The following is a 23091-nucleotide window of genomic DNA, read 5'->3' as shown; positions in this document are numbered from 1 at the left end:
TAAACCGCTTTCGGCGAACCAGAGCAGCGCACGGAAGCTGTTTACCTTCCTGCCGGAGCGGTACCTATTTATCTACTTGCACTTTGACGTGCTTTTGAACTGCTAGGTTGGCAGGAGCAGGGACCGAACAACGGGATCTCACCCTGTCGCGGGGATTCGAACCACCAACCTTCTGATCAGCAAGTCCTAGGCTCTGTGGTTTAACCCACAGCGCCACCCGCGTCAAAAAAACTTGTACAGTATTGACACACTACATGAATACTCAGAAGCAAGCCAAACTGAGTTCAATAGCTCCCAGGTAAATGTGTATAAGTGGGTTTGCGGTTTAGACTGCAATTCTGGGCACATTTACCCCTTACACAGGACTGCACTATAAATTCAGATTTTAAACTTATCTCCATTTCCATACTCATCAATTGATCAACTGCTTTTTTCCCTCTTAATCTTATTTAAAACAAAGATAAAACAACTACATACAAACAGAGAATCATCTCTGAATCCTTCATAGAGCTTAGTCAAAGTGTGTATGCTAAAATCATCACAAATCTTAACAAACACCAAATGATACATAATAACCTCCATTACTTGAACTGTTGTCCACAACTAAACAGATATGTATTGTATTTATTTCACAGATGTATATTCCACCTACCTTCCATTATGAAATTCATTGTGTCGTCCATTAGGTCCTTAGGGAGTTCCCTTTCAGGCACTGACTCAGGCACAGACCTTCTCAGCTTCAGCCCTTTTACTGCTCTTTCCATTCTGAACTTTAGAAATCTTTCCAGAAATGATGCAATTTGGATGAAGCATTAATGCATGGATATTTTAATGCATCCATTGTTTTATTATTCATTCATTGTTACTTCATTATTCTTTATGTATAGCAGATCTGAGAAGGAACCACCACATTTCCTTCCAGATCTTGCACTTGGGCTGGTGCAAGACCTGGTGCTGCCACCTCCACCATTCATGACTAGAAATTTCTCACCACCACTATTAGGAGGCAGGAGAGTCCTTGATTCACAGCACATTGCTGTCTAATCCCAGTGTCCTCAATGGGTGTCCAGCAAGACCTTCCCTGGTGCTCTTGAGAGGAGCTGAGCCCATTGAAACAAAAATTGTGTGCCTTGAGGCTTTTTCTGCTGTATAATTCTGGATCTGTGATTTTTACAGGTCAGTCCATGGAGACTGATGTATTCTTTGATTTGATGGTGTTTTGGGAAAGATCCCAAGGGAAATTGTGGATTTTTTTTGCTTTTATGTTCTTCCTTTTCCATGTCCCATGGCTACCAATTTGTGCCTAATAGCCACAATGTTGTTTTTGAGAGAGTACTCTCTAGTGTGGAATGCCATCACTTCTTCTGTTGTTGCTGCACATGGCAGCCAGTTTGCGCTGGCGCCCACAATGCTTTTATCAGGATATAAGTACTGGTCTAAACATTTACACCTATTTTTTTTAAAATCTCCATTGGACATAGTCAGTTATGTACTAACTGACCTATTGCCAGCCGCAGAGCTAAGTCAATGTTTTCTGCAACAGAAGCCTTGCAACAGAATTCTGCTGTTTGTATCATATGTACGTTTAAACAGGACCCAATAAATTATGATGACAGCTCAAGTCAGTAGATTTTCTGTGCCCAAGGGACATGGTTCTTGTCTTTCAAAGGAGCTCTATTTCCTTTTATTTACATTTTCCTTGCCTTGAGGTTTTCATAAAGACAAGTAGGAAGTAAACTTTAATTAACTGTTTGCATTCGCAGAAGCGGTAGCATACCTTATAAAGAGAAAATAGTCAGGAAACTGCAATGCCGGGGAGTTTGAACATGGAAGACTCCATGTTTTTACTCTGTGAGCAAAAAGTACTTTGTTATCAAAGGTAAAGTTGTAAAGCATCCAGGAAAAAACCCAGTTCTGGTTGGTTCTGTGAAGAAACATATATTAAAAGCTCCTATGCAACTGTGGCTATAGAATACTACCCAACTTTTTCAGGTCAATAACTGGGCTGTGCGTCTTCCATGCTGCATTCCTGGGCGAGTCACGTGACCCATGCCATGATCTCACCCTGAAAAAACACTTTTTGTGATATCGCAGCACTAACAATGGCCACCATGAATTTTTAAAAAAAAAATCATATATGGCTAGCTTGTTACTTTCCTCCTTCCTTCCTATTCCCTTTGTGTGCCCAGGCGGAGACCCCCCGACCCCAGACGACACCCAGGTGGAATAATGGCTCGTGACAACGTGTTATGGGATAAAAAATGGCCACAACTTTATTAAACTTTCAGATGTAGGATGACCTTGGCTTAGGCATTGGGTGTTTATCCCTCCCAGTCCCCAGCTGGGGAATCTGGGGCACATCAGGGTTGACCAATCTGTCTGGGGATTGGGCTGGCTCTGGAAGACGTATGTTGAAGCAGAGGGGTCGCCCCCCCCCCATTTCACCACAACACAGGGGAGTGTACTGACAACCTTTCAGCATATGGCCAGTGACTCCCCTCAACACAACCCCTTTAACGAGGAACCCTGGGATCGCCGCTGCGGGGGGGGGGGGCGTGTGTCACCCATTTAGGGAAAGTAGACTAAAGGATTCCGCCCAAAGCCTATAACCGCCAAAGTTATGATGTTTTGCTATGAGGAAGGCGAAACCTGCCAATGCAGGGAAATTCCTTCCCGGTCCTTCAACAGCAACCATTGTAAGACCATAGCAGCGCCTGCATACCTGTAAAGAAGAAGTTCACCTGCAATAAAAGGCCTAAACGAAGGGAGGTAGGAGACTGAGAGCTCCCATGTAGGCTCCACCCCCTTTTATGCTTAAAGAGCGGACCCAACCCTTACTTGGCCCGCTCTCCTGGCTACGCCTCCCCAGTCGCAATTGGTTCTTTGAACTGAGGTTTGGCAGGAACCTCAAGGTTTGCAACTTGGGGAAGCAGTCCAGGAGTGCTCTGCCAGGAGTCACGTAGGATCGGGGGTGCTGCGCATGGGCACACAAAGGGCGCCCTCTGGTGTGGAGAGCGCTCATTTCCTTTTATGCCATCTATTGTTTTTCACTTATCTGTAAAACTGCTCTAGAAGCTCAGGCCTGGGGCCAAATGTGGCCAAGCCTCTCAGGATTCTCTGGAAGCTCTGTATCCTCTCCAGGGCCCACCCCACAAAGGTCCTGCTCCACACCTCCACAAGTCCTTTGCCTGGCCAGAATGTTTCCTTGCCCTGTGATAACATGTCTTGCTTCCCTGGAGGAAGTGTGCATGAGCGCATAGCCGTGCAAAGCATTGGTGGGGAATCTGTGGGCCTCTAAATGTCACAGGACTACATCTCCCATCAGCCTTGACATCAGCTGGGGCTGACAGGAGCTGAAGCTGCAGCATAGCTCAGTCAGTACAGTAGGAGACTCTTTGATCTCAGGGCTGTGGGTTCAAGCCCTGCCTTGGGTGAAAGATTCCTGCGTTGCAGAGGGGTTGAGCTAGATGACCCTCGGGGGTCCCTTCCAACTCTACAGTTCTATGATTCTATGACTACAGTATTGAGGATATAAGTAAGATTCAGAATAAACAAAAATAGGTATGATAAAAATTATTACGAGTTAGGGGGGAACACCAGCTTGTCCCTTTATACCCTACTGCTGTGATATTCTAAAGAAAAATAACTTTCTTTAGTTTGCTGAGACTTAAACTTCATGCTCTGTGATTTTTAGAAAAATTAGGATTTCACTTCTGCATTTTAATGCATCATATTTGTAAAGTACTTCCACACAAAGTGTGCTGATTGTGCATGACTGATGCTCATTGTGAGGACATTCTGATATAAAGTCAAATGTAATTACCTATAAAATACCATGAACCAGATGCCTAGTGGGTTGAGCTACAACTATATGACCTAATTTTGGCCACCCAAAGACCAGAACGTATCCAGTATAAAAGAGAGCTGATACTTCTCAAAATGTCCGGTGTGCAGCGTCTAAGAAAGGTCAGAGTAAACAAACAGAACTCTTTCAGGACCCAAGGCAGTTCACAGCATAAATTAAACAGATACCATTGAAAATATGCAATAAATATAAATACTGAAAACCAGTTTAATAAGTAACCCTATTAAAAACAGCATTAAAGACCTTAAAACCATTTACATGGATAGCTCAGTTGGGTTAGAGTCTGGTGCTGATAACGCAAAGGTTGCAGTTCCACCCCCACGTGGGACAGCTGCAGATTCCTGCACTGAAATGCTTTTGATTCACTGGCTGCATTTGAAGTACCGGTACTTGTGGGAGTGTCGATTCTTCCCAGCCAACTTGTGAGTAACTATTATCTTAACTGCTTTTGTTGTGCTGCATTCTTAATAGGGCTCTGAGCTATTTATAATGTTCATAGTGGATAAACTTCTGTATGCTTTATATATTTGTGGAAAATATTCCCCAATATACATGTTTTTTAAAACCATTGCTATGGAAAAAAACCTCACAGAGGACTGAGGATCCTTTTGCAAATGCTGACAGTGATGCGTGATATCACAACGACAGAGCTCTGAATCACATATCCTTGTTTAGGGGTGCCCACCTAGACATGGTAGGAACAGACAGATTTCTTTTCATATGTCTGCACTGTCTGCATACAAAGAAGGGAGCAGAGTTGAAGGTGCATGTAGAAGGGGGGTACTGAATCTCCCCTCTCCCTCACCTTATCTCTCCCCCCCCCCCCGTATCTGCTGCTCTGGCCTCCTTAATCTGTTGTTTCTTCATTGCACTTATATACCACCTTTCCTGCAAGGGAAATATTGACACAAAATATTATCTGATGGAGCCTGGGCTTCCCTATTTTTCCTACCCTTGGTGGGTGTGAGGCTGTTCCAACGCTTCTCTCAGGCTGTTGGTGTTCCATAAAAGAGCTGATGGTTCTGTGCTCCTTAGCCTGGGCTCACTGACTTCTCTGATTTCACCTACATTTCTCTTCTCCAGTAACAGAGGCAGAGCTAGGAAACGGGGAAACAGAAACTCCCCTCTCACCGACCTTCCCTTCCGCTCTAGGAATTGGCAGCTGTATTGCAGCTGTTAACACTTGTGAAACCTCCAAGGAACCTCCAAGCAGAGAGCAAGGAGAGGCACTTGGCTTGTGGGGTGTGCATCAAGTGGGGCAAGGAGATGGCACTTACGCTGCACCCAGCTGTTGCTTTTCCTCTTCAGGTTGCGCGCAAATTAGCAATTCTGTTTTCAGACCTATGGTCTGGTGGGCAATCAGTCCTAACCCTATCACAATTACTCAGGTGGGTGTGCTGATTTTCAATAGGACCATGGCCTGCAGAGCGTGGCCTTCGCTGAAATTATCTCAGAGTTGGAAATCAGTTCAAAGAGTCAAAGTGCATCTTACAGTGGACCACTATTAATTCATGGATACGATTTTACCTAGCATTGTTTTAGAAATATTATGTTATTTTGACATTGCATTTACAGAAACTATAGCCAAAGCCAAAACGTCAGGTTTTTAGAAAATTAAAGCTATTTTTGTGGAATAGGTTTTTAAATTATTTAGCTAGCCAAATGATAATGCTGTACAAGCTGCATACTTAGCAGGGCTAGCTAGATCTGCATACTCATGAAGTACTGCACAGCTCTAGCATAGCATATCACTCTTAATGTAATGGAGAATGGGAGGACAGGCTCTGAAACCTAAATCAGACACCTTGGCTTTTTGCCTGGGTCGGCACAGTGGCCTCCTTCTTGTTCCCAATACACCATTCTCTTACGTGAGCTGGATGAGAGCCAAAATGTTTGATGGACATTAATGATCAGATGTTGTGCGGCTGAGTCTCTTGTGAGAACTCTGCTTGGTGCCTCCCCTCTCATCATCACTGCCCCCTTTCATCTCTCTCGCTTCACCAACTCTGGCATTGGAGTGTGTGTTCAAAGTGTTGATAGGAACAGAAGGCGCTCTTACAATCACAAAACAACTGTCAATCTTCTGAAGGCGGAGGAAGGATTTTTAATTATTCAGAAATAAGTTGTTGTTTTTTAATAGAAACAAGAGTCCAAAGCATCAGTCTAAAGGGTAACAATGGTATTTTATGAATTCTAACTGCTCAGTAGGCTGTGGTCCTAAGTACTGGATGTTATGGACATTTTCCAACTAAGTGTACTTAGTCCTGCTTCCAAAGTAAATTGTATGTTGTTGTTTTTAGTGTTGGCATTGGTTGCCTTCCATGAAATAAGCTTCCTTTATTTCCCCATGAAACCTATAGGCATGGGATTTGCAAGAAAAATATTGTGCATTTTTCTAAACCCTTTCATTGGGCTGTCTTAAGGATGACCAAAGAATGTTCAGTGAAATATTACAATACTGTGTTTCCCTCTATATTGTTTTCTATACAGAAGTAATAATACCCACCCACCTTATTTTTGTCAGTTCACATATTCTGCACAGCTGAATTGTTGTTGTTTCTTTTGTCCCCCTTCCATTTTCTGTACCTTCTACCGTCTCAAAATCACTGTGTGATATCACAGGAGGCAGCTTTTTAATTACTTCTATTGCCTGCTCATCTTGTCATTGGCATATTATGGAGAGACACAGACAGTGGAAAAAAAGTAGATGAATCAGCCACTCTGTCCATTTCTATACTGCTCTCATGTCCAATTACTCCATGTTCAAGATACAGGTTCTCCAGTTTAAATGTAAAATTTCAGTTCACTTTCTTAGAAGCTTTTGATAAATGACATTAAATGAGTTAACATAAAACTTAAGTAAGTGTACAATGGAATCCCCGCCCCGTTCTGCCCTGCCTCCTTTCGGTGCTGAAAAAGTGCACATGTGTACTGTTGAGCACAATTTGAACACACACAAATTGGGAGTTGTGTGTATACAAGCACATTCTTGAAGAGATAAATATGGTTTTTATATATAGGTATGCACATATTTGATTGGGACGCGGATGGCGCTGTGGGTTAAACCACAGAGCCTAGGACTTGCCGATCGGAAGGTCGGCGGTTCGAATCCCCGCAACGGGGTGAGCTCCCATTTCTCGGTCCCTGCTCCTGTCAACCTAGCAGCTCCAAAGCATGTCAAAGTGCAAGTAGATAAATAGGTACCGCTCCGGCGGGAAGGTAAACGGCGTTTCCATGTGCTGCTCTGGTTCACCAGAAGCAGCTTAGTCATGCTGGCAACATGACCCGGAAGCTGTAAGCTGGCTTCCTCGGCCAATAAAGTGAGATGAGCGTTGCAACCCCAGGGTTGGCCACGAATGGACCTAATGGTCAGGGGTCCGTTTACCTTTATGCACACATTTGAGCATTGTGTATTTATTATTATTTATTTATTGCTTTTTTCTAAAAAGCTCAGGATGGCATACCATGGTTTCCCCCCTTACACAACAACCCTGTGAGGTAGGTTTGCCCAAGAGGCAGTCACTGGCTCAGTATCACCCAGTGATCTTCCTGGCCAAATGGGGATTTTAACCCTGGTTTCCAAGTCCTAGTCTGACATTCTAAATACTGCAGCACAGTGGCTTCTGACTGGGGCATGCATCACTTGATTCCATCACAGAAGAATTCACAGAATGTACTGTAGTGTTCAAAATGAGTAAGGTACAGTGGTACCTCGGTTTAAGAACAGTCCAATTTAAGAACGATCCGGTGTACAAACTCCGCAAAACTGGAAATAGTGTCCCGTTTTGAGAACTTTACCTTGGTCTAAGAACGGATTCCGAATGGTGGAAGTGCACCGGTGGTGGGAGGCCTCATTGGGGAAAGCGCGCCTCAGTTTAAGAATGGTTTTGGTTTAAGAATGGACTTCCGGAACGGATTGAGTTCGTAAACTGAGGTACCACTGTAACACTATCGTTTGCACAGTTCTTGTATGGTTTATTGTGTATTTATGATACATTTGATTCATGCAGAAGTGCTTGTTGTATACTGAAAGATTTTAGGCCACAGACTTACAGTGTGACCTTGAGTAAGTCACTTTCCATCAACTTTAGTTTCCATAAATTAGGTATTTATTGACCATACTTTAAGATTGCATGAGCACCATCATGAACTGGAAGCCAAGCCTAACATCAGGCAGAGGGGGATGACCATTTCGTGCACCAGAGGCTTGGGGGTAGACCCAGACCACTGCCCTCTGGAGAACAACAAAGCTGTACATGCTTCACAGCCCGTCCTGGTCACTGGGCTATCATGTTGCTTCAGGTGTGGTGGTGAATGCTACTCCATTGCCAGTGTTGGAGTAAGATTGAACTGGCAGTCCAGTTAACTTCTGTACATGAAATGGAGGGGAGCACCCTTATGTCCTTTGCCTCAGGAAGCAACATATCATGGGCTGGCACTGAAGCCATGAAGTTTTTAAAGATGTCTTGAAAAGAGATTTGATACTGGTTTCAAATCCTTTATTAACTATGAATCCTAGCTAATAATGAGGACAGGCAATAAGAGTACCGATGTAAGCCCAAACTTTGGTTAAGGCCGGTGGGGGGGTGTGGATTTGCACGCAAAACAGAAGGGGTTTGTGGAGGGGCTGCATGGTCATAGCATGCTGTCTTTATCCCTTAACCCTGGCATCTGCATAATAGACAGATATATTGAGTTTAGTATTAGTGCTGTTACTTGTACATAACTATTCTGGTTTTTGAATGAAGGGTGGTCTATAAATGAAATTATTAATAATAAATGCATAGTATTGTTGTTAAAGCATAAAGCAGCATGTCACATATTCCATAATTAAAAGTCACACATACCTAGTCATAGTCCCAAATTGTTCTCCCCCTTTCCATAATAGATTTTTTATCTGTCTCTTTCCCCCCTGGGTAGAAAGGCAGCTATGTGCAGGAGGTAAAGCAGCCAGTGAGAAAGGAGTTAAGCAGCTTGCCACCATTATTCCACTTAAATATGCTGGCTTAACAGTTGCTTTTGGTTTTAAAAATATCAGGAGGGTGTGGATGTGTGCAATTGCAGTCATGTCTAATTTAACCCTAAAAATGCAAAACTTGTGCCATTAAATATCATCTATAAGTACAGTAGTAAGTTAAAATTCTGATTTTGAGATACAGTATATATATTAATTAAAGGGGTCAGGTACCATTTCATAAAATTAATTTTCTACTTGCCCAAACTCGCATAGAGCAGAAGGGGATTCTGATTCAGGGTGTTTGAGTTTGTTGGACTTTGAAAATAAGTAAGTGTATTGCCTCTCTGACATTTGGAGACATTATTGGGTGTTATCCAACTAAGTCACAGAGTAGACCCACTGAAATTATTCAGTGGGTCTGCTCTGTGACTTAAGCAAATTATCACCCTTAAAAAAATCTTTTATCACAATTTACGTTGAAGATATTTAATACAACCAAATGTGAATATAAGGTTGTTTTCAAGATCTCAGAGCATCTATCTAGTGACAAAAATGTTCAGAAATACTTCTCTCTTGAGGAGGAAAGCTAGGCTACTACTAATACTAACAGCTTGAACTGTTAGCCAGAGTGAAAATGCACAATATGTGGTTATGTTGCTGACTTTATTGTGTTTGGGAAAGTAAAATGTCTTGCATTCCACAGGTTCCGATTTCAGATTCCAGCCAGCAGCAGCTTTTGTTTTCTTATGTTTGCACTGTTAAATACTAATTATAGCTCTTTGGGGAATAGCTTGAAGCTGTTCTGGCTGTTATTCTAAAGAAAAGCAAAATTCTGAGTTACTACATAGCCTGTTATGATACTTCAGCATATTCATGCCAATTTATGCATTTAAAATCCATCCTCTACAACAGTCTAGAATAAAAAATGCTCCTTAAAATCCTGGACAATATTTTTGCTTTTTAACTTGGCACCTTTCTCATTTTCCCCTCTATTAAAAGCAAAAAAATAGCAACCTGATTCAGATACATTCATACCATTTCTTTTAAATAAAATTTATGAAGCTTGCAAAAGCTTGTCTTCTGTGACTATAGATACCAGCCAATAAATAGCTGTGGCAACACAATTTACTATGAACCAGAAACCATTAAGCTGACTTTGTGCAGGAATAGAGACTGGGGAGACAGGGAAAAACCTAATGTACATTCTGGGCTCTATACAACATATGAGTGTCTTAAGATCCTCTTTCCCTTCAGTTTCACCAATAGGTTCTTGTTGGTTGTATCAGGATTCTTAGCATTTGAAAATTGTGGTGGAAACAGGATATAAACTGCTTAACTAGCAAAACTCATTACCAGTATTTCTGGAAGGAAGCAAAAAGTGGTATAAGCCCTAGCCAATTAGGCCAGAAGAAAAATTATCTCTGAACTCTGCAGAGCTGAATAATACCAAATACAATAAGAAACACTCTATATCCAAGGGATTATATTTTGGGATTTGACATGGCAAGATGTGCTTCCAGATTTGCCTGTAGATAACAGTTCATTCCCTCCAAACTTGCATTCAAGGCCAGTGAGAAATTAGCACCAGTCAATCATGGAAAATGTCTCACTGTGTTAATAGCCTGTTGATGGAAGAAAAATGCAGCTTAGAGTTATACAGTGTTGACTTTAAGTATTTGGTTTTCATCACATCACCTAAAATAAAAATTAATAAACTCTTGCCTAAATCAGCACCATCACATTTCTCTGACTGACAGGTATGCTGAATGTGAACTGAAGTTAGTTAATGAGTCTTTCTTTACTTTTTTCCTCTTCCCTTCTTTCTTTAGTCAGTTCAACAGTGACCAAATTGGCTGGGAGAAAGAAAACTAAATCTTAAGTGGTAGGAAATATACAGGAAGACAGAATCAGTGACCTGGAGAGATTAGAACAGGAGAAGCTGTGGGCAACAGCAGGCAATTTGGTACTAATAATTTTGTAATCCAAAGAGAGGAAATTAACCACACAGATAGCAAAGACAATAGAATCCAAACCTTTGGTTTTTTAAAAGGTTATTTTTCATGTTTTAATTTTTAAACGATACATTTGTGGAGAGAAATTATAGGTGGTAATTAGTATGAGATCAGAATGTAAGAAGTGGTCTTTCTTTAGAAATAGCAAAGATTTTTAATCGTTCCTTGAAAGAGATCAGTGAGTTGAAAAACAGATCATAGCAGAGAGCTGTGAATTAAAATAATTCCACATTCACATGGAAGATACAAATGCTCAGATTTGAATGATGAATTGGGAATAGTATGTGTTTTCTATAGTTCTAATTGAATTGCAATGTGTACCTCATACACAGAAACCTCAGTCCAGCTAAAGTTAGTTGAAACTAGCTTATTCCATTGGTTTCCATGGGACTTAAATGGAAGAAATTGTATACAGTCAGAGTAAGTAGCCAAAGCATATCAAAATACTTCCTTCCTTCACTAAACCTTTATTAGGCATTGCAAATATAAGCCATCATAAAACATCCATATATAAAATTGTAAGATATATACAAATAAACAGCCATGAAAAATATGTAATAACAAAGATTTTCATAGGAGTTTCTTTCTGCTAAATAGTGCCATTTACTTAAATTACTTACCTGGATGAAAAATCTAAACTTACCAGGGAAAAGAACAAATAGGTTTTTCCAAAGGCTGCTCTATCTTAGACCATTATGTCATACTTACACATTTGGTTGAAAAATATAGACTTCAAAACAAGCCCAAGATTAATTCAGTTTTCACATATTTTCATGGTGCGTTTGAATCAGTTGATCATGTGATATTGTGGAAGAAGCTTGTAGAGTTAGGAAGCAATCAACACTTGCTGATCTTAATACAGAATTTATATCCCTTTAACATCTGCCAGATCAAACACAATGCCAAAGGTCACCTCAATTCCGACATTCCTAATACGAAAGATATAAAACAAGGGTGTATTCTTGCCCCTTTTCTTTTTAATTTATTTTTATCAGATCTTCCAGAGCACGTTCAAAAAATAGAATCACATGCCCCCAAAATCAATCAAATCCCGGTCCCACTGTTACTGTATGCAAATGATATGGCCTTTTTATCACTGACGACAATAGCTCTGAAATGTCTTCTATTCTCCCTGGTTTCCTATTGTGAAACTCTCAATAAATTATGAGAAGCCAAAAATTCTCGTCTTCTCTAATTCTTGGAAATTTGAGAAATGGAAAATAAGAGGACAAGAAATCCAGCAAGTAAAGATGCACAGATATCTTGGAATTTTATGCTCTCAGAGATAATAAAGGTACACTGCAAATCCTATATGAATGATCAATAGCAATTAAGATGTAAATTAGATTTTAAACCAGAAATATTTGTTCCATTCTGTCTGGGCCAGTCCAGGTGCTTAAAAGTAGGCAGTCTCCCACCATTTGTTCAGCTCTCCTCCAGGCCAGTTATTCTGGGGGAAAGAGAGTGGCCTGCAGTGGTAATCAAGCTATATATTGGTTTCAGGGAACATTCTATCCTGACCCCACATATGTGGGAGGAACTCGTTTAACTCAGTGGGACTTGTTTCTGGGGAGAAAGGTATGGGATTGTGCTGTAAATAGCACCCCCCCCAAAAAAAGAGAACAAATAAGGGATACTTACATGCTTACTAAATTGCATTAACTACCCTTTCCCTACTTATTTCAAATAGGGCCGAAACAGCTTGGGTTCCATTTATGTTTGGGCTTCTGGAAATGGTGGAAGGAGTAAGGACCACTGTTCCTGTGATGGCTACACCAATAGCATCTACACGATCTCCATCAGCAGCACAGCTGAAAGTGGGCGGAAACCTTGGTATCTGGAAGAATGTGCATCTACACTTGCCACAACTTACAGCAGTGGAGAATCCTATGACAGGAAAATAGTATGTAATATTTTCAAAACTATCAAAGCATGTTTATAACTCATCTTGTGGGAAAGGAAAGTATATCAGCTAAGGCTTTATGCAGATGAATATATTTTTTGAGCTAGAAAATTTTGCTCAGAACACCAGGCACATTCAAAGGAGTTGAAAATCACTTATATTTCTCAACCACTTTGTGCAAACAAAAATTGGTTTGCACAGACAAACAAAAACTGGTTTGCACAAAAGTCAAATAAACAAAACGAAACAAAAACATCATCCTATTGAAGGAAAAAATCCTGTTCAGTTCTTTTACTATTTTTCCATCATCCTTAAAAATTTGTCCCAGCATTTTCTCCTTTTCAGTCTCTTGCTACTTACTAATAAGGAATTAAGATCAGCTGTTTTTCAAAATATTGTCTATCATTTCTTCTAGTAATCTGGGATATTAACCATCTCTCCTGGAAATTTTGCTGTTTTCAAATGATTAATTTAAAGACAAATTCTGAGGTAATTCATCATTCCAGTAATATTTCTATTCTTATCTACTTTTTTTTAACGTATCTGTGTGTGGCTTACTTCCTTCGACTCATTGATATATAATAATAATAATAGGAAAACAGATTATTCAGTTCCCCAGTAAATAACATTCCTGTGATGAAATTTCTCATCATCTTGTTGTGGGTCCTTTGGTTCATGGTAAGATATTTTATATCCTCCTCCTCTTGTGCAATACTTGTTATTTTTTATTTACGGCTATTAGCCCATAAAGTGCAATACTGATGTTTTCCAGTTCCTGGTTTTTTTTTTTGGAAACATGATTCCTGAGAATAGGTAAGTTAGTAGGTAAGGCTTTCTGATACATACCATCTGAATCTCTAACACACCATACTTAGAGTAATTTGTGTATTTAAATTTATTTAATAATAGTACAGCTAAAAGTGTTGGATGCCTTGCTGAGAGTCCCATGTGGGGTGCAATGCATATTCAGGCTTTCTCATAGCAAGTGCTTCCATAATAGCTATTATAATATATTGTTGCCCCCCCCCATCCTAATCTCCCAGTGGTGTGAGATTCATGTTTCCTTCAGAATGAGGCACAGGAAAGACTCTGGTGTCTTTGTGATATATGGTTTATTTACACATATGTACAAGTTGAGCCAACGATGGAGGGGCTCAATGTGGAAACCCAGCTTGCAGCTTTTGTTTCTGTCTTCTTAGCTAACATAACTCAGTTCTCAACTTTGGCCTTTTGTCTTTCTAACTAACAGACAGCGGGGGTGGGGGCTGCCCATTTATCCTCTGACACAGAACCACTCCCTTTGTTACCTTAACGACCCATATATAGTGGGCCATTACTAGGCTGCCTGGCTATTCCAGTAATTGAATCCATGCTGGATCCAGTAATGAGAAGTGGGGTTCAGGTATACAGCCTAGCCACCACAAACTCATAACAGTATCTTCTTTGCTACCCTCAGTTTTGTGTTTTTATTTACGAAATTATTATTGCTCCTACATCCTGAGTCCATATCTCAGGATGGAACTGAATGCATTTTGACAGGGTGACGCTTGGGTTAAGACAATGTGGTGGGGAAAACTTCTCATCAGAAAGACTGAATGTTAGAATTAATGAATTATGTTTCATATGTCTGACTATACAGATATATACAAACAGACATATTGGAATTGGAATGAAAACAACATTAAAACATTGTGGAAATTGCATAATCAATGTACAAAAGGAAATATTTGTGGGGAGGGGACTTGTGTGTGGAATTATTGGAATATTTCAGTAAAAATGAAGAAATAAATTGACAACATTCAGCAGCAGTTACACAACTCCTGTCCTAGGAGTTGCCTTAAAATTTTTTGGTCTCTTTGTGTTTCTTGTATATCTTTCTAACAATCCAGCTCAACATTTCATAAGCTAAATGCTCCCCATACATGAGCCTGATAATATGTGTTTAAATATACCAATTATACTTACTGTACATATTAGTGAGGTATATGTATAGATTTCCCACATTCACATTAGAGTTGGTTCACACAAGGATGCTCACTTGATGTGATGATTCCTGCAACAGCAAGTTCTCACATGAGGAGATGAGTCTTTCACAGGCCAAATGCTACAGTTCAGTGCATCTCACATCACCTCAAAAACAAAACTTTTAAACTTCAGCTAAGAGTCTTCAAGTACTGAGTAATACATGCATAAGAAATCAAGTGATGTGCATTTACACATAAGCTGGTCCAAATTTCAGAGTTTTACACAGTGGTAAGCTTTGCACCTAGGAAACTTTGGTGGAGTGGAATTTGTGCTGGTCTGTTCTATGAAACTGAAATTTTGAATTGTGTATTCACTAATAACATAGATTGTAAGGCCTATATACCATAATAGGATGTATCCGGATAGGTAGGATGTATTATAAAATGTAATCAGTGGTTTTCCATTTCCTGTGTGGTAGGTGGAGTTACAAAAGAGACCGGATTCTCTTTGGGTCGTTCAAGAGGTGATTTGACAAAAAGTTTCTGAATCCTTGGTTTATTCAGCTTGTACTGATCTAGTGTAAAGCAGTGGTACCTCGGGTTAAGTACTTAATTTGTTCCAGAGGTCCGTACTTAACCTGAAACTGTTCTTAACCTGAAGCACCACTTTAGCTAATGGGGCCTCCTGCTGCCGCCGTGCCGTTGGAGCATGATTTCTGTTCTCATCCTGAAGCAAAGTTCTTAACCTGAAGCACTATTTCTGGGTTAGCGGAGTCTGTAACCTGAAGCGTATGTAGCCCGAGGTACCACTGTATTGCGTATTCAGATTCAGTTAACAAAAAAGAAATTCAGTTTAGCATGTTGTTTGCCTTTCTATTATAAAGTGCCACAATAGGACAGAAATGATTCCTTCAAGATTCCATTAGGGTTGTATTTTCACTTTGAGGAACAACCAACTCGAAACCTTTAACAGGTTAATAATGTTACAAACATTACAGGCTCAAGAAAGAAACATGAAATCTATTGTAATAGGTTTAAGATAAAAACAGTGATAATGTGATCAGCAAGGGAACTATGTTTGACCTGAATAATTGACCTTTCCCAATAGCATGCCTTCATAATAGCTGCATAGAAATGCAGTTTCTCCCTAATATCAGAGCAAGTCACTTGAAGAAAAGTGTTGCAACATAGTCATCTAGATAGGTGTAGGTAAGCACAAAACTGCTCATCCTGAAAATTCATAATGAGGCCCTTAAAGAGTGCAACTGAACATCAAAAGTGGGGGGGGGGCAGCAGAATTAGCTGAGGATCATACTGCCTGATAGACTACAGCAATCTTCCTCTCCAGAACCCCTTAGAGATTCATACATCCTAAATTGGATGTAGCATCCCTTGCCTGGCAGCAAGGCTAGAATGGGGTGGCTAGACATATTTGAAGTCATGTATCAATCCTTGATGGCACCCCATCCCAGTCCCACTGCTTGGGAACAAAGATATGTGAAGGCATAGATTGTGTTTGCTGATAGCCAGTGTTATCCATGCCTGCAAAGTCCTTTGAAAGGCAGCCGGCCCCAGCTAACAGATGGCCCTGGGGATGGATGGGCTGTCAGCTGTGGAGTGTAAGCCACAGCCAGGCCTCCTTTAGAAGGGCAAAATCCCAGTTCTGCTCACAAAGCAAACAAATAATACTATTTAGAGGTTCTAAAATCATTAACCACACAACCATTGTAGTATTGCAAGAATGATGCAATAGGAATGTCATGTAAGGCTTCTTTTTCCACGTTTATTAGAAAGATTACACTTGTTCTGAAATCTATGAAACTATGCTGTTTTGGTCATGTAAATTTATATAGTGCCAGTCGTATGAAATGGTTATTTGAGTTCAGTTGAAGTCATTTTACCTGGCACATTAAAACAATTGCCAAGCTCAAACATGAGATAGCAGTTGGGATAGCATATGGAGCAGGCGGGTTTAATCAGCTGTGGTTAAAAGATGGAGAATTAGTGCAGTCCCTGCCCTGTTGAATGGACTGACATCTTTCACACACTCATCCTCTTTTTATGTCAAATTTATACCCCTGCCAAACTTCACATTTCTACATTGTGATTAATGAGGTTGTTCATCAGTGGTCCTGGAATCTCAAACATCATTTTTCTTCTTGAAGGTTGCTTGCTTCTTGGTGGTCCCACTCTTCGTTTTTGAAGATGGATACAAGCTGTCCCTGACAAGGCAATCTTAGCAGCAACCATTCAACAAAGGGGGGGTCGTGTTAAGCCTTTAGACTTTCATCTAAATATCTTAACTGCTGTTGACTCAAATGGGACATCTCAATGAGTTTTCTTCAACATTTTCCATAGTGACATACTTGCCAAGGAAAGGGCTCTTTAATTAGCTGAAACTCAAAATTGTGATTGATTGTATGTAGGGTTGTTGCCCACAGTTTTAGTTCTACTGTAGACCATGTATGAAATCTACTAAAACAAACAACTGGGGAAAAAATCAGCTTGGATTTTTTCCAAGCTTGCCCACGTGGAAGCTGCTCACACAACAGGCTTTCCCATCTCACGGCTGCAGTCCAAAAACAGCCAACACCTATCCTGGGAATTGAGGAACTGAGGAAAACCTTGGAAGAGTCTAACCAAGCAAAAACAGCTTGCACAGCTCCCATTCACACTGATCCTGCATGAAAGCCTGTTTTTTTACAGAAGTTAAAGTAAGAGGTTGGCATCTAGAATGGGTTGAAGAAAACTGCTAGAGCTGAACATCCCAAACCAGTTGCATGTTTCTCTCTTTGGTCATGAGGCTAGGCCTGCTCTCCCTTTCTCTGCTAATTTCTGAAACTGACCCAACAGAGTTTTCATGTGCTATAAGCGCTGAAAGGCAACAGTGTGTTTCTCTTTTTTGAATGGCTTCTGTTTCTTAGGAGTTCCTTGTTTGAGGGCTTAAACAACACCACAAGTGCATGTGATTCTGTTCTCTATATGTTTACTGCAAGAATTAAGAGCACCGTTTTCCAGTCTTTCTGAATAGTGAATTCAAAGGCAATGGTTATTGACATGACTGATAATTGTCAAACACTTAACATTTATTTTTAGCCTTTGTAATTTGAATCGAAGGAAACTTAATCAGCAGACAAATATGAGTACTTGTATTAAGTTTTTGTTGTTTTGCATTGACTTAAAATGACTCCCCTTAGGGTTGAGCCTGCCATGGAGTAAGGAAAAGCAATCTGTTTCAGGCAGCACCAAGAGGATGGGTGGCATCTGGATGATGCAGCAAGGCTTCTTAAAGTGTTATTGCTAGTAGGAGAGTCACCATATGAATTCTTCTTAACGAAGAACCACATCTTGGGCTAGTAAGGTAAAGGTAAAGGGACCCCTGACCATTAGGTCCAGTCGTGGCCGACTCTGGGGTTGTGGCGCTCATCTCACTTTATTGGCCGAGGGAGCCGGCGTACAGCTTCTGGGTCATGTGGCCAGCAGGACTAAGCCGCTTCTGGCGAACCAGCGCAGCGCACAGAAACACCGTTTACCTTCCCGCTGGAGCGGTACCTATTTATCTACTTGCACTTTGACGTGCTTTGGAACTGCTAGGTTGGCAGGAGCAGGGACCAAACAACAGGAGCTCACCCCGTCGCGGGGATTCGAACCGCCGACCTTCTCATCGGCAAGTCCTCGGCTCCGTGGTTTAACCCACAGTGCCACCCGACCCCTTATCTTTACCCTTATCTCCCAACACTACAACAACTCCCAGAGGGTGGTGTCATGGAAGGGGACTTTTCCAGTTGTGGCCTCCCAGCTATGGAATGCTCTCTCAGCTAAGCCTGCCTGGCACAAACTTTTAACAACTTTCCAACACCAGTTTAAGTAGATTGTTTCAGGTTGTATGGTCCATATACTTCTGATTGTTTCACTGTTGCTGCTGTTGATATGATTCCTGGGATTGTTTTTGTTAGTAGTTAGTATATTGATGAATGCAAGGTTTTTTAAGAAAAAAAATAAGTTTGTAAACCACCAATAATATTTTCTTTTATTGGGTGTCTGTTTAATCAAATAATAATATCAACAGCAACAACAATAATAATATTTCTGGCTATGGCCCTGAAAGAGTCAAACTAGTATGCCATTACTTATGAAGGATAGCTGTGACAAAGTTTTAGAACTCAGGGATATGTCAAGCCCATGATATATAGATAGAAGTAGTGATCTTATACAGTGGTACCTCGGGTTAATTCGTTCCGGAGGTCCGTTCTTAATCTGAAACTGTTCTTAACCTGAAGCACCACTTTAGCTAATGGGGCCTCCTGCTGCTGCCACGCTGCCGGAGCACGATTTCTGTTCTCATCCTGAAGCAAAGTTCTTAACCCGAGGTACTATTTCTGGGTTAGCGGAGTCTGTAACCTGAAGCGTATGTAACCCGAGGTACCACTGTATTGTCATTATTTCTTGAGTGCACCTGAATGCAGTAGCATTAGACTTGGCGTGGGGTTTATTCCTGACAACTGTTGAGAAAGTAAGAATTTTATTTTCACATAATTTTCTTCCCTGCGTATTGTTATTCTGACTTCCAAGCTTTTTTTAGCACATACATAACTCAGTTCCTATTGTATGTCACCTTCTTGGCTCCCTGTTAACTTTTCTACTGGCAATTGCATTTATCTTTTCAATCGGCATTCCACATTATTGTTTTAGCAGCTTTGTACATTGTTCCCTCAGGCTATTATATTCCTGAGGATCATTATGTCTACTTGAGTAGCCAAGGCACAGCACCCAACCTTTCTCCAAGCAGCTTATATCCACACCTAGTGTGGACTGCTTTACACCCCACACCCTATGTTTTGGTAACTTCCTTTTCTGTGGCAACTGATGGTGCAAGTAATAATGATCTTCAGTTCATTTTTTGACAGATACAAAACTTAAGCAGGGTGGAGTTTAATTTTTCATGCAATGTTAGCATAGAATATTGAAAATTAATGAACTGATAGAACTCAGTAATAAAACCCATTATTTTAATGACTTTCAATTTCACCTGTTGCTTGAAATTTCAAGGCAGCTAGTTTATCCTCTTGCTTTAAAGAATTCAAACCAAACACTGTTTTTTTTAAAAAAAAATAAAACAAAATTCTTCCCAATCAGTAATTAAATATATTTCTCATGCTTGTAAGTCATTTGAAACATGTTTTTGAAACTTTTGAAACTGAAACATGTTTTTGATTCCTACAATCTTGTGAACCGCCCTGAGATCTTTTGATGAAGGGCAGTATATAAAACTAAGGAATAAAAAATAAATGAATAAACCATGCCATCAATTACATACTCTCCTTTTCCCCAGATCACCACAGACTTGAGGCAGCGTTGCACAGACAGCCACACGGGAACATCAGCATCGGCACCTATGGCTGCAGGAATCATTGCACTGGCTCTGGAAGCAAAGTAAGATTTGAGTGATATGAACAGTCATTAAGACATTAGCCTTTGCACATTTTTGGCTTTTTTGCTGCGTTTACATCGATATATTTCTCCACATCAAGATGGATTTGGACTGTAGTTATATTCTAGTAGATTCTCACTTGCTTAAAGTTAGTTTATAATTAGCCACTGCTTAGTGGTTTATCATAGATCAGTGTTTCAGGCTTGTGAACTAAAAATATGCAAGTGGCACATGCAATCAGCTTTTATAGTTACTATCCTCGGTTTCTTACAAAATAAAGCCAGATGTGGGACCATATTTGTGTGCATGAATGAGAACTATACCTAGTTTCTGAGAATATTGGTTTGTATCCAGACTTAAGTAGAGTAGTCTCACTGAAATCAATTGGACAGATAGGTGTGACGTCCATTGAGTCTATTCTGGGACTGACTTAGATACCATTCAGTGTCTCTACTACAAATGTTACTGTTTGGCTGCAACATATCACATAACCAATTGTACTTGCTTGCATTTATTTTAAATATTATTTTAAACCACAGTTTCTAAGCAGTGTACAATAGGAGTACAGGAGCAATTCTAAAGGGGTATAGCATAAAAGTAGTTAAAATTAACCATAAAATTGAAAAACCTGCTTTAGCTTGTTCTGTTGTTGTTGTTTATTTAATTTATACACAGACTTATACCCGGAGGTCTCAGGGCGGTTCACAGAATAAAATCAAAATATAAAACCACAAAATACATAATAAAAATAAAAACAACCCAATAACCCCCCCCCCCAAAAAAAACCCACATTTTAAAAGGGCATAGGATGTCAATCAAATCAACCAAAGGCTTGGTTAAAAATGAATGTTTTTGCCTGGCGCCTAAACATGTATAATGAAGGCACCAGGCAAACTTTCCTTTTGTTGGTTTCACAAGACAGGAAACATAATTTTGAGCCAGCATCTAGCACTTGTCAAATTGCTATTGCTGAATTTACAGGGCATGAGTACGGGATTATAAAAAAGACATAAGAATTTGAATAAGGGACAATAAGAGATGGTAATTGAAAAGCTGATACTGTCTTAAGTAAATCAGTGCTTTTGTTATAATTAGATTGTTACCAATACAGTACTTGGGGAAAAGTTAATACAGTAATATTATCTGCAAATGACTTTTCTTGTCACATCTTAATCCTTGTTGTAAAACATAGTTTTTTCATAACTGGTACATACACACACATAACTGGTACATACACACACACAAAAAGATATGATTACTTATTTAATGAATTGAAATTGCCTCTGATTGTTTGAAAAGTGAAGCAAATTACTGTAATATCTGAAACTATCAAAATATGAAACCATCCAACCCATAAATCTGTGTTACCAAGGGTCTGAAATCCATCACATTATTATGTGTGTGGAGGCAGGAACAATTGGCTCTTGCCGGTGTTAGTATTTGCAGAGCACTTCTCTAGTAATAGCCAAGACCAGGTTGAAGGGCAGGCCTCTTCTCCCAGCATACTGCGGAAAACAAACGTTGAGATGGGGCTGTAGGCTTGAGGCTGAGAAAGGGAGAAGAGGAGGAGGAATCAGCTGTAGGGAAAGCCCCATAACATTTGGTACTTACCTCAGGAGCACAGTAAGGCATGAATAGGCAACAAAGAGGTTAGCTCCCTCCCTCTGCCAAAACAGAGTCCAAAATGCTGACAGGCTAAGCAGGTGGGTGGCAACCTCAATTCCTAAATGCTAAAGGAAAGGCTGTGGGGTCGATATAGGAGGATATTACAGTGGTACCTTGGGTTACAGATGCTTCAGGTTACGGACTCTGCTAACCCAGAAATATTATCTCGGGTTAAGAACTTCAGGTTGAGAACAGAAATCGTGCTCCGGCGGCAGCAGGAGGCCCCATTAGCTAAAGTGGTGCTTCAGGTTAAGAAGAGTTTCAGGTTAAGAACGGACCTCCAAAACGAATTAAGGTCTTAACTCGAGGTACCACTGTATTGAGGTAAGGAATGCTAGCAATATCTGTGTTACTTGTGCACAGGGCTGAGCCTAGGAGAAGCGTAATAAATGTAAACACAGGAAGACAGAATAAGTCCATAGGCTCAGCCCTGTGCACAATTAACACAGAAATTACTATTGATTAAAAGATTACAAAATGGGTCCCCAAATGCATATTTGGGTTGGGGTTAAATGTGGAAGATACCTGCCTTAGATGAAGAAAACATCTCTTCTGTCAACAAGGCAGAACCTGTAAATGATAAATCATACTTATCTAACTTAGAAATATAGCCTGAACTTGATCAAAATTAAAACTTGTTCTGGGATTATTTAGATGCTTACACCTGAACCATAGCTAAGGGAGGTTTTTTGTCCCGGATGAAGCCTCCGGGGGCGCCATTGAGGCTTCCAGCCTCTTTGTGTGTGTCTGTGTGGTGGGGAGCGCCAAACTCAGTCTTTAACCCAGATGAAATATGGCCTATTTTCACCCCTGTTTACAATAATTACCCACTTGTTATAAATCCAGAAAAATGCCAGTTGTATTTCACACAATACTTTGTCTGGCATCATGCTGGTTTTTTTCCTAAGTCCTAAACAAAAATATTTGGTTGACTGGGTGGTATTCAATAAAGTTTTACTCAGAGTAGACCCACTGAGATAAATGAACATGACAGGTTCATTGATTTCATTGACACTACTGTGAATAAAACTTCGTTGAATACCACAGCCTGAAAGTCTCTTGTTAGGAAGCTGATATATAGACCTCATCCACATGTCTTTGTTCCTGATAGTCACCCCAGATTCTAGGTCCAAGTGCATGTCCTAAAGACCTGCAAAGTCTGGCTGAGTCCTGGCAGGGGTGTAATATGATTTTGTTTTTTAAGTTTAAGAGTGTGTTTTTTCATATTAACTGATGACAAAAGCTGTAGCGCTGAGGGATGAATCAGGGTCTTTCCACACAATCCAGTCTGGAT

General features: G+C 40.3%; 1 protein-coding gene across 7 annotated transcripts in view; it reads left to right on the top strand.

Moving 5' to 3' along the window:
• PCSK5 (proprotein convertase subtilisin/kexin type 5) overlaps positions 1-23091 on the top strand; it is a 166754-nt gene that overhangs the window by 97416 nt on the left and 46247 nt on the right. For all 7 annotated transcript variants that reach the window (XM_083576680.1, XM_083576685.1, XM_083576682.1 and 4 more), the window contains exons 8-9: positions 12525-12737; positions 20034-20134. In XM_083576680.1, the coding sequence (XP_083432806.1) occupies positions 12525-12737; positions 20034-20134 (314 nt within the window). The remainder of the gene's footprint in view (positions 1-12524; positions 12738-20033; positions 20135-23091) is intronic.

Source organism: Podarcis filfolensis, assembly GCF_964270895.1.
Source record: "Podarcis filfolensis genome assembly, chromosome: 11".
Classification (NCBI taxonomy): Eukaryota; Metazoa; Chordata; class Lepidosauria; order Squamata; family Lacertidae; genus Podarcis; species Podarcis filfolensis.
Note: the sequence above shows the minus strand (reverse complement) of the source record. Positions and strands in the feature narration are given on the sequence as shown.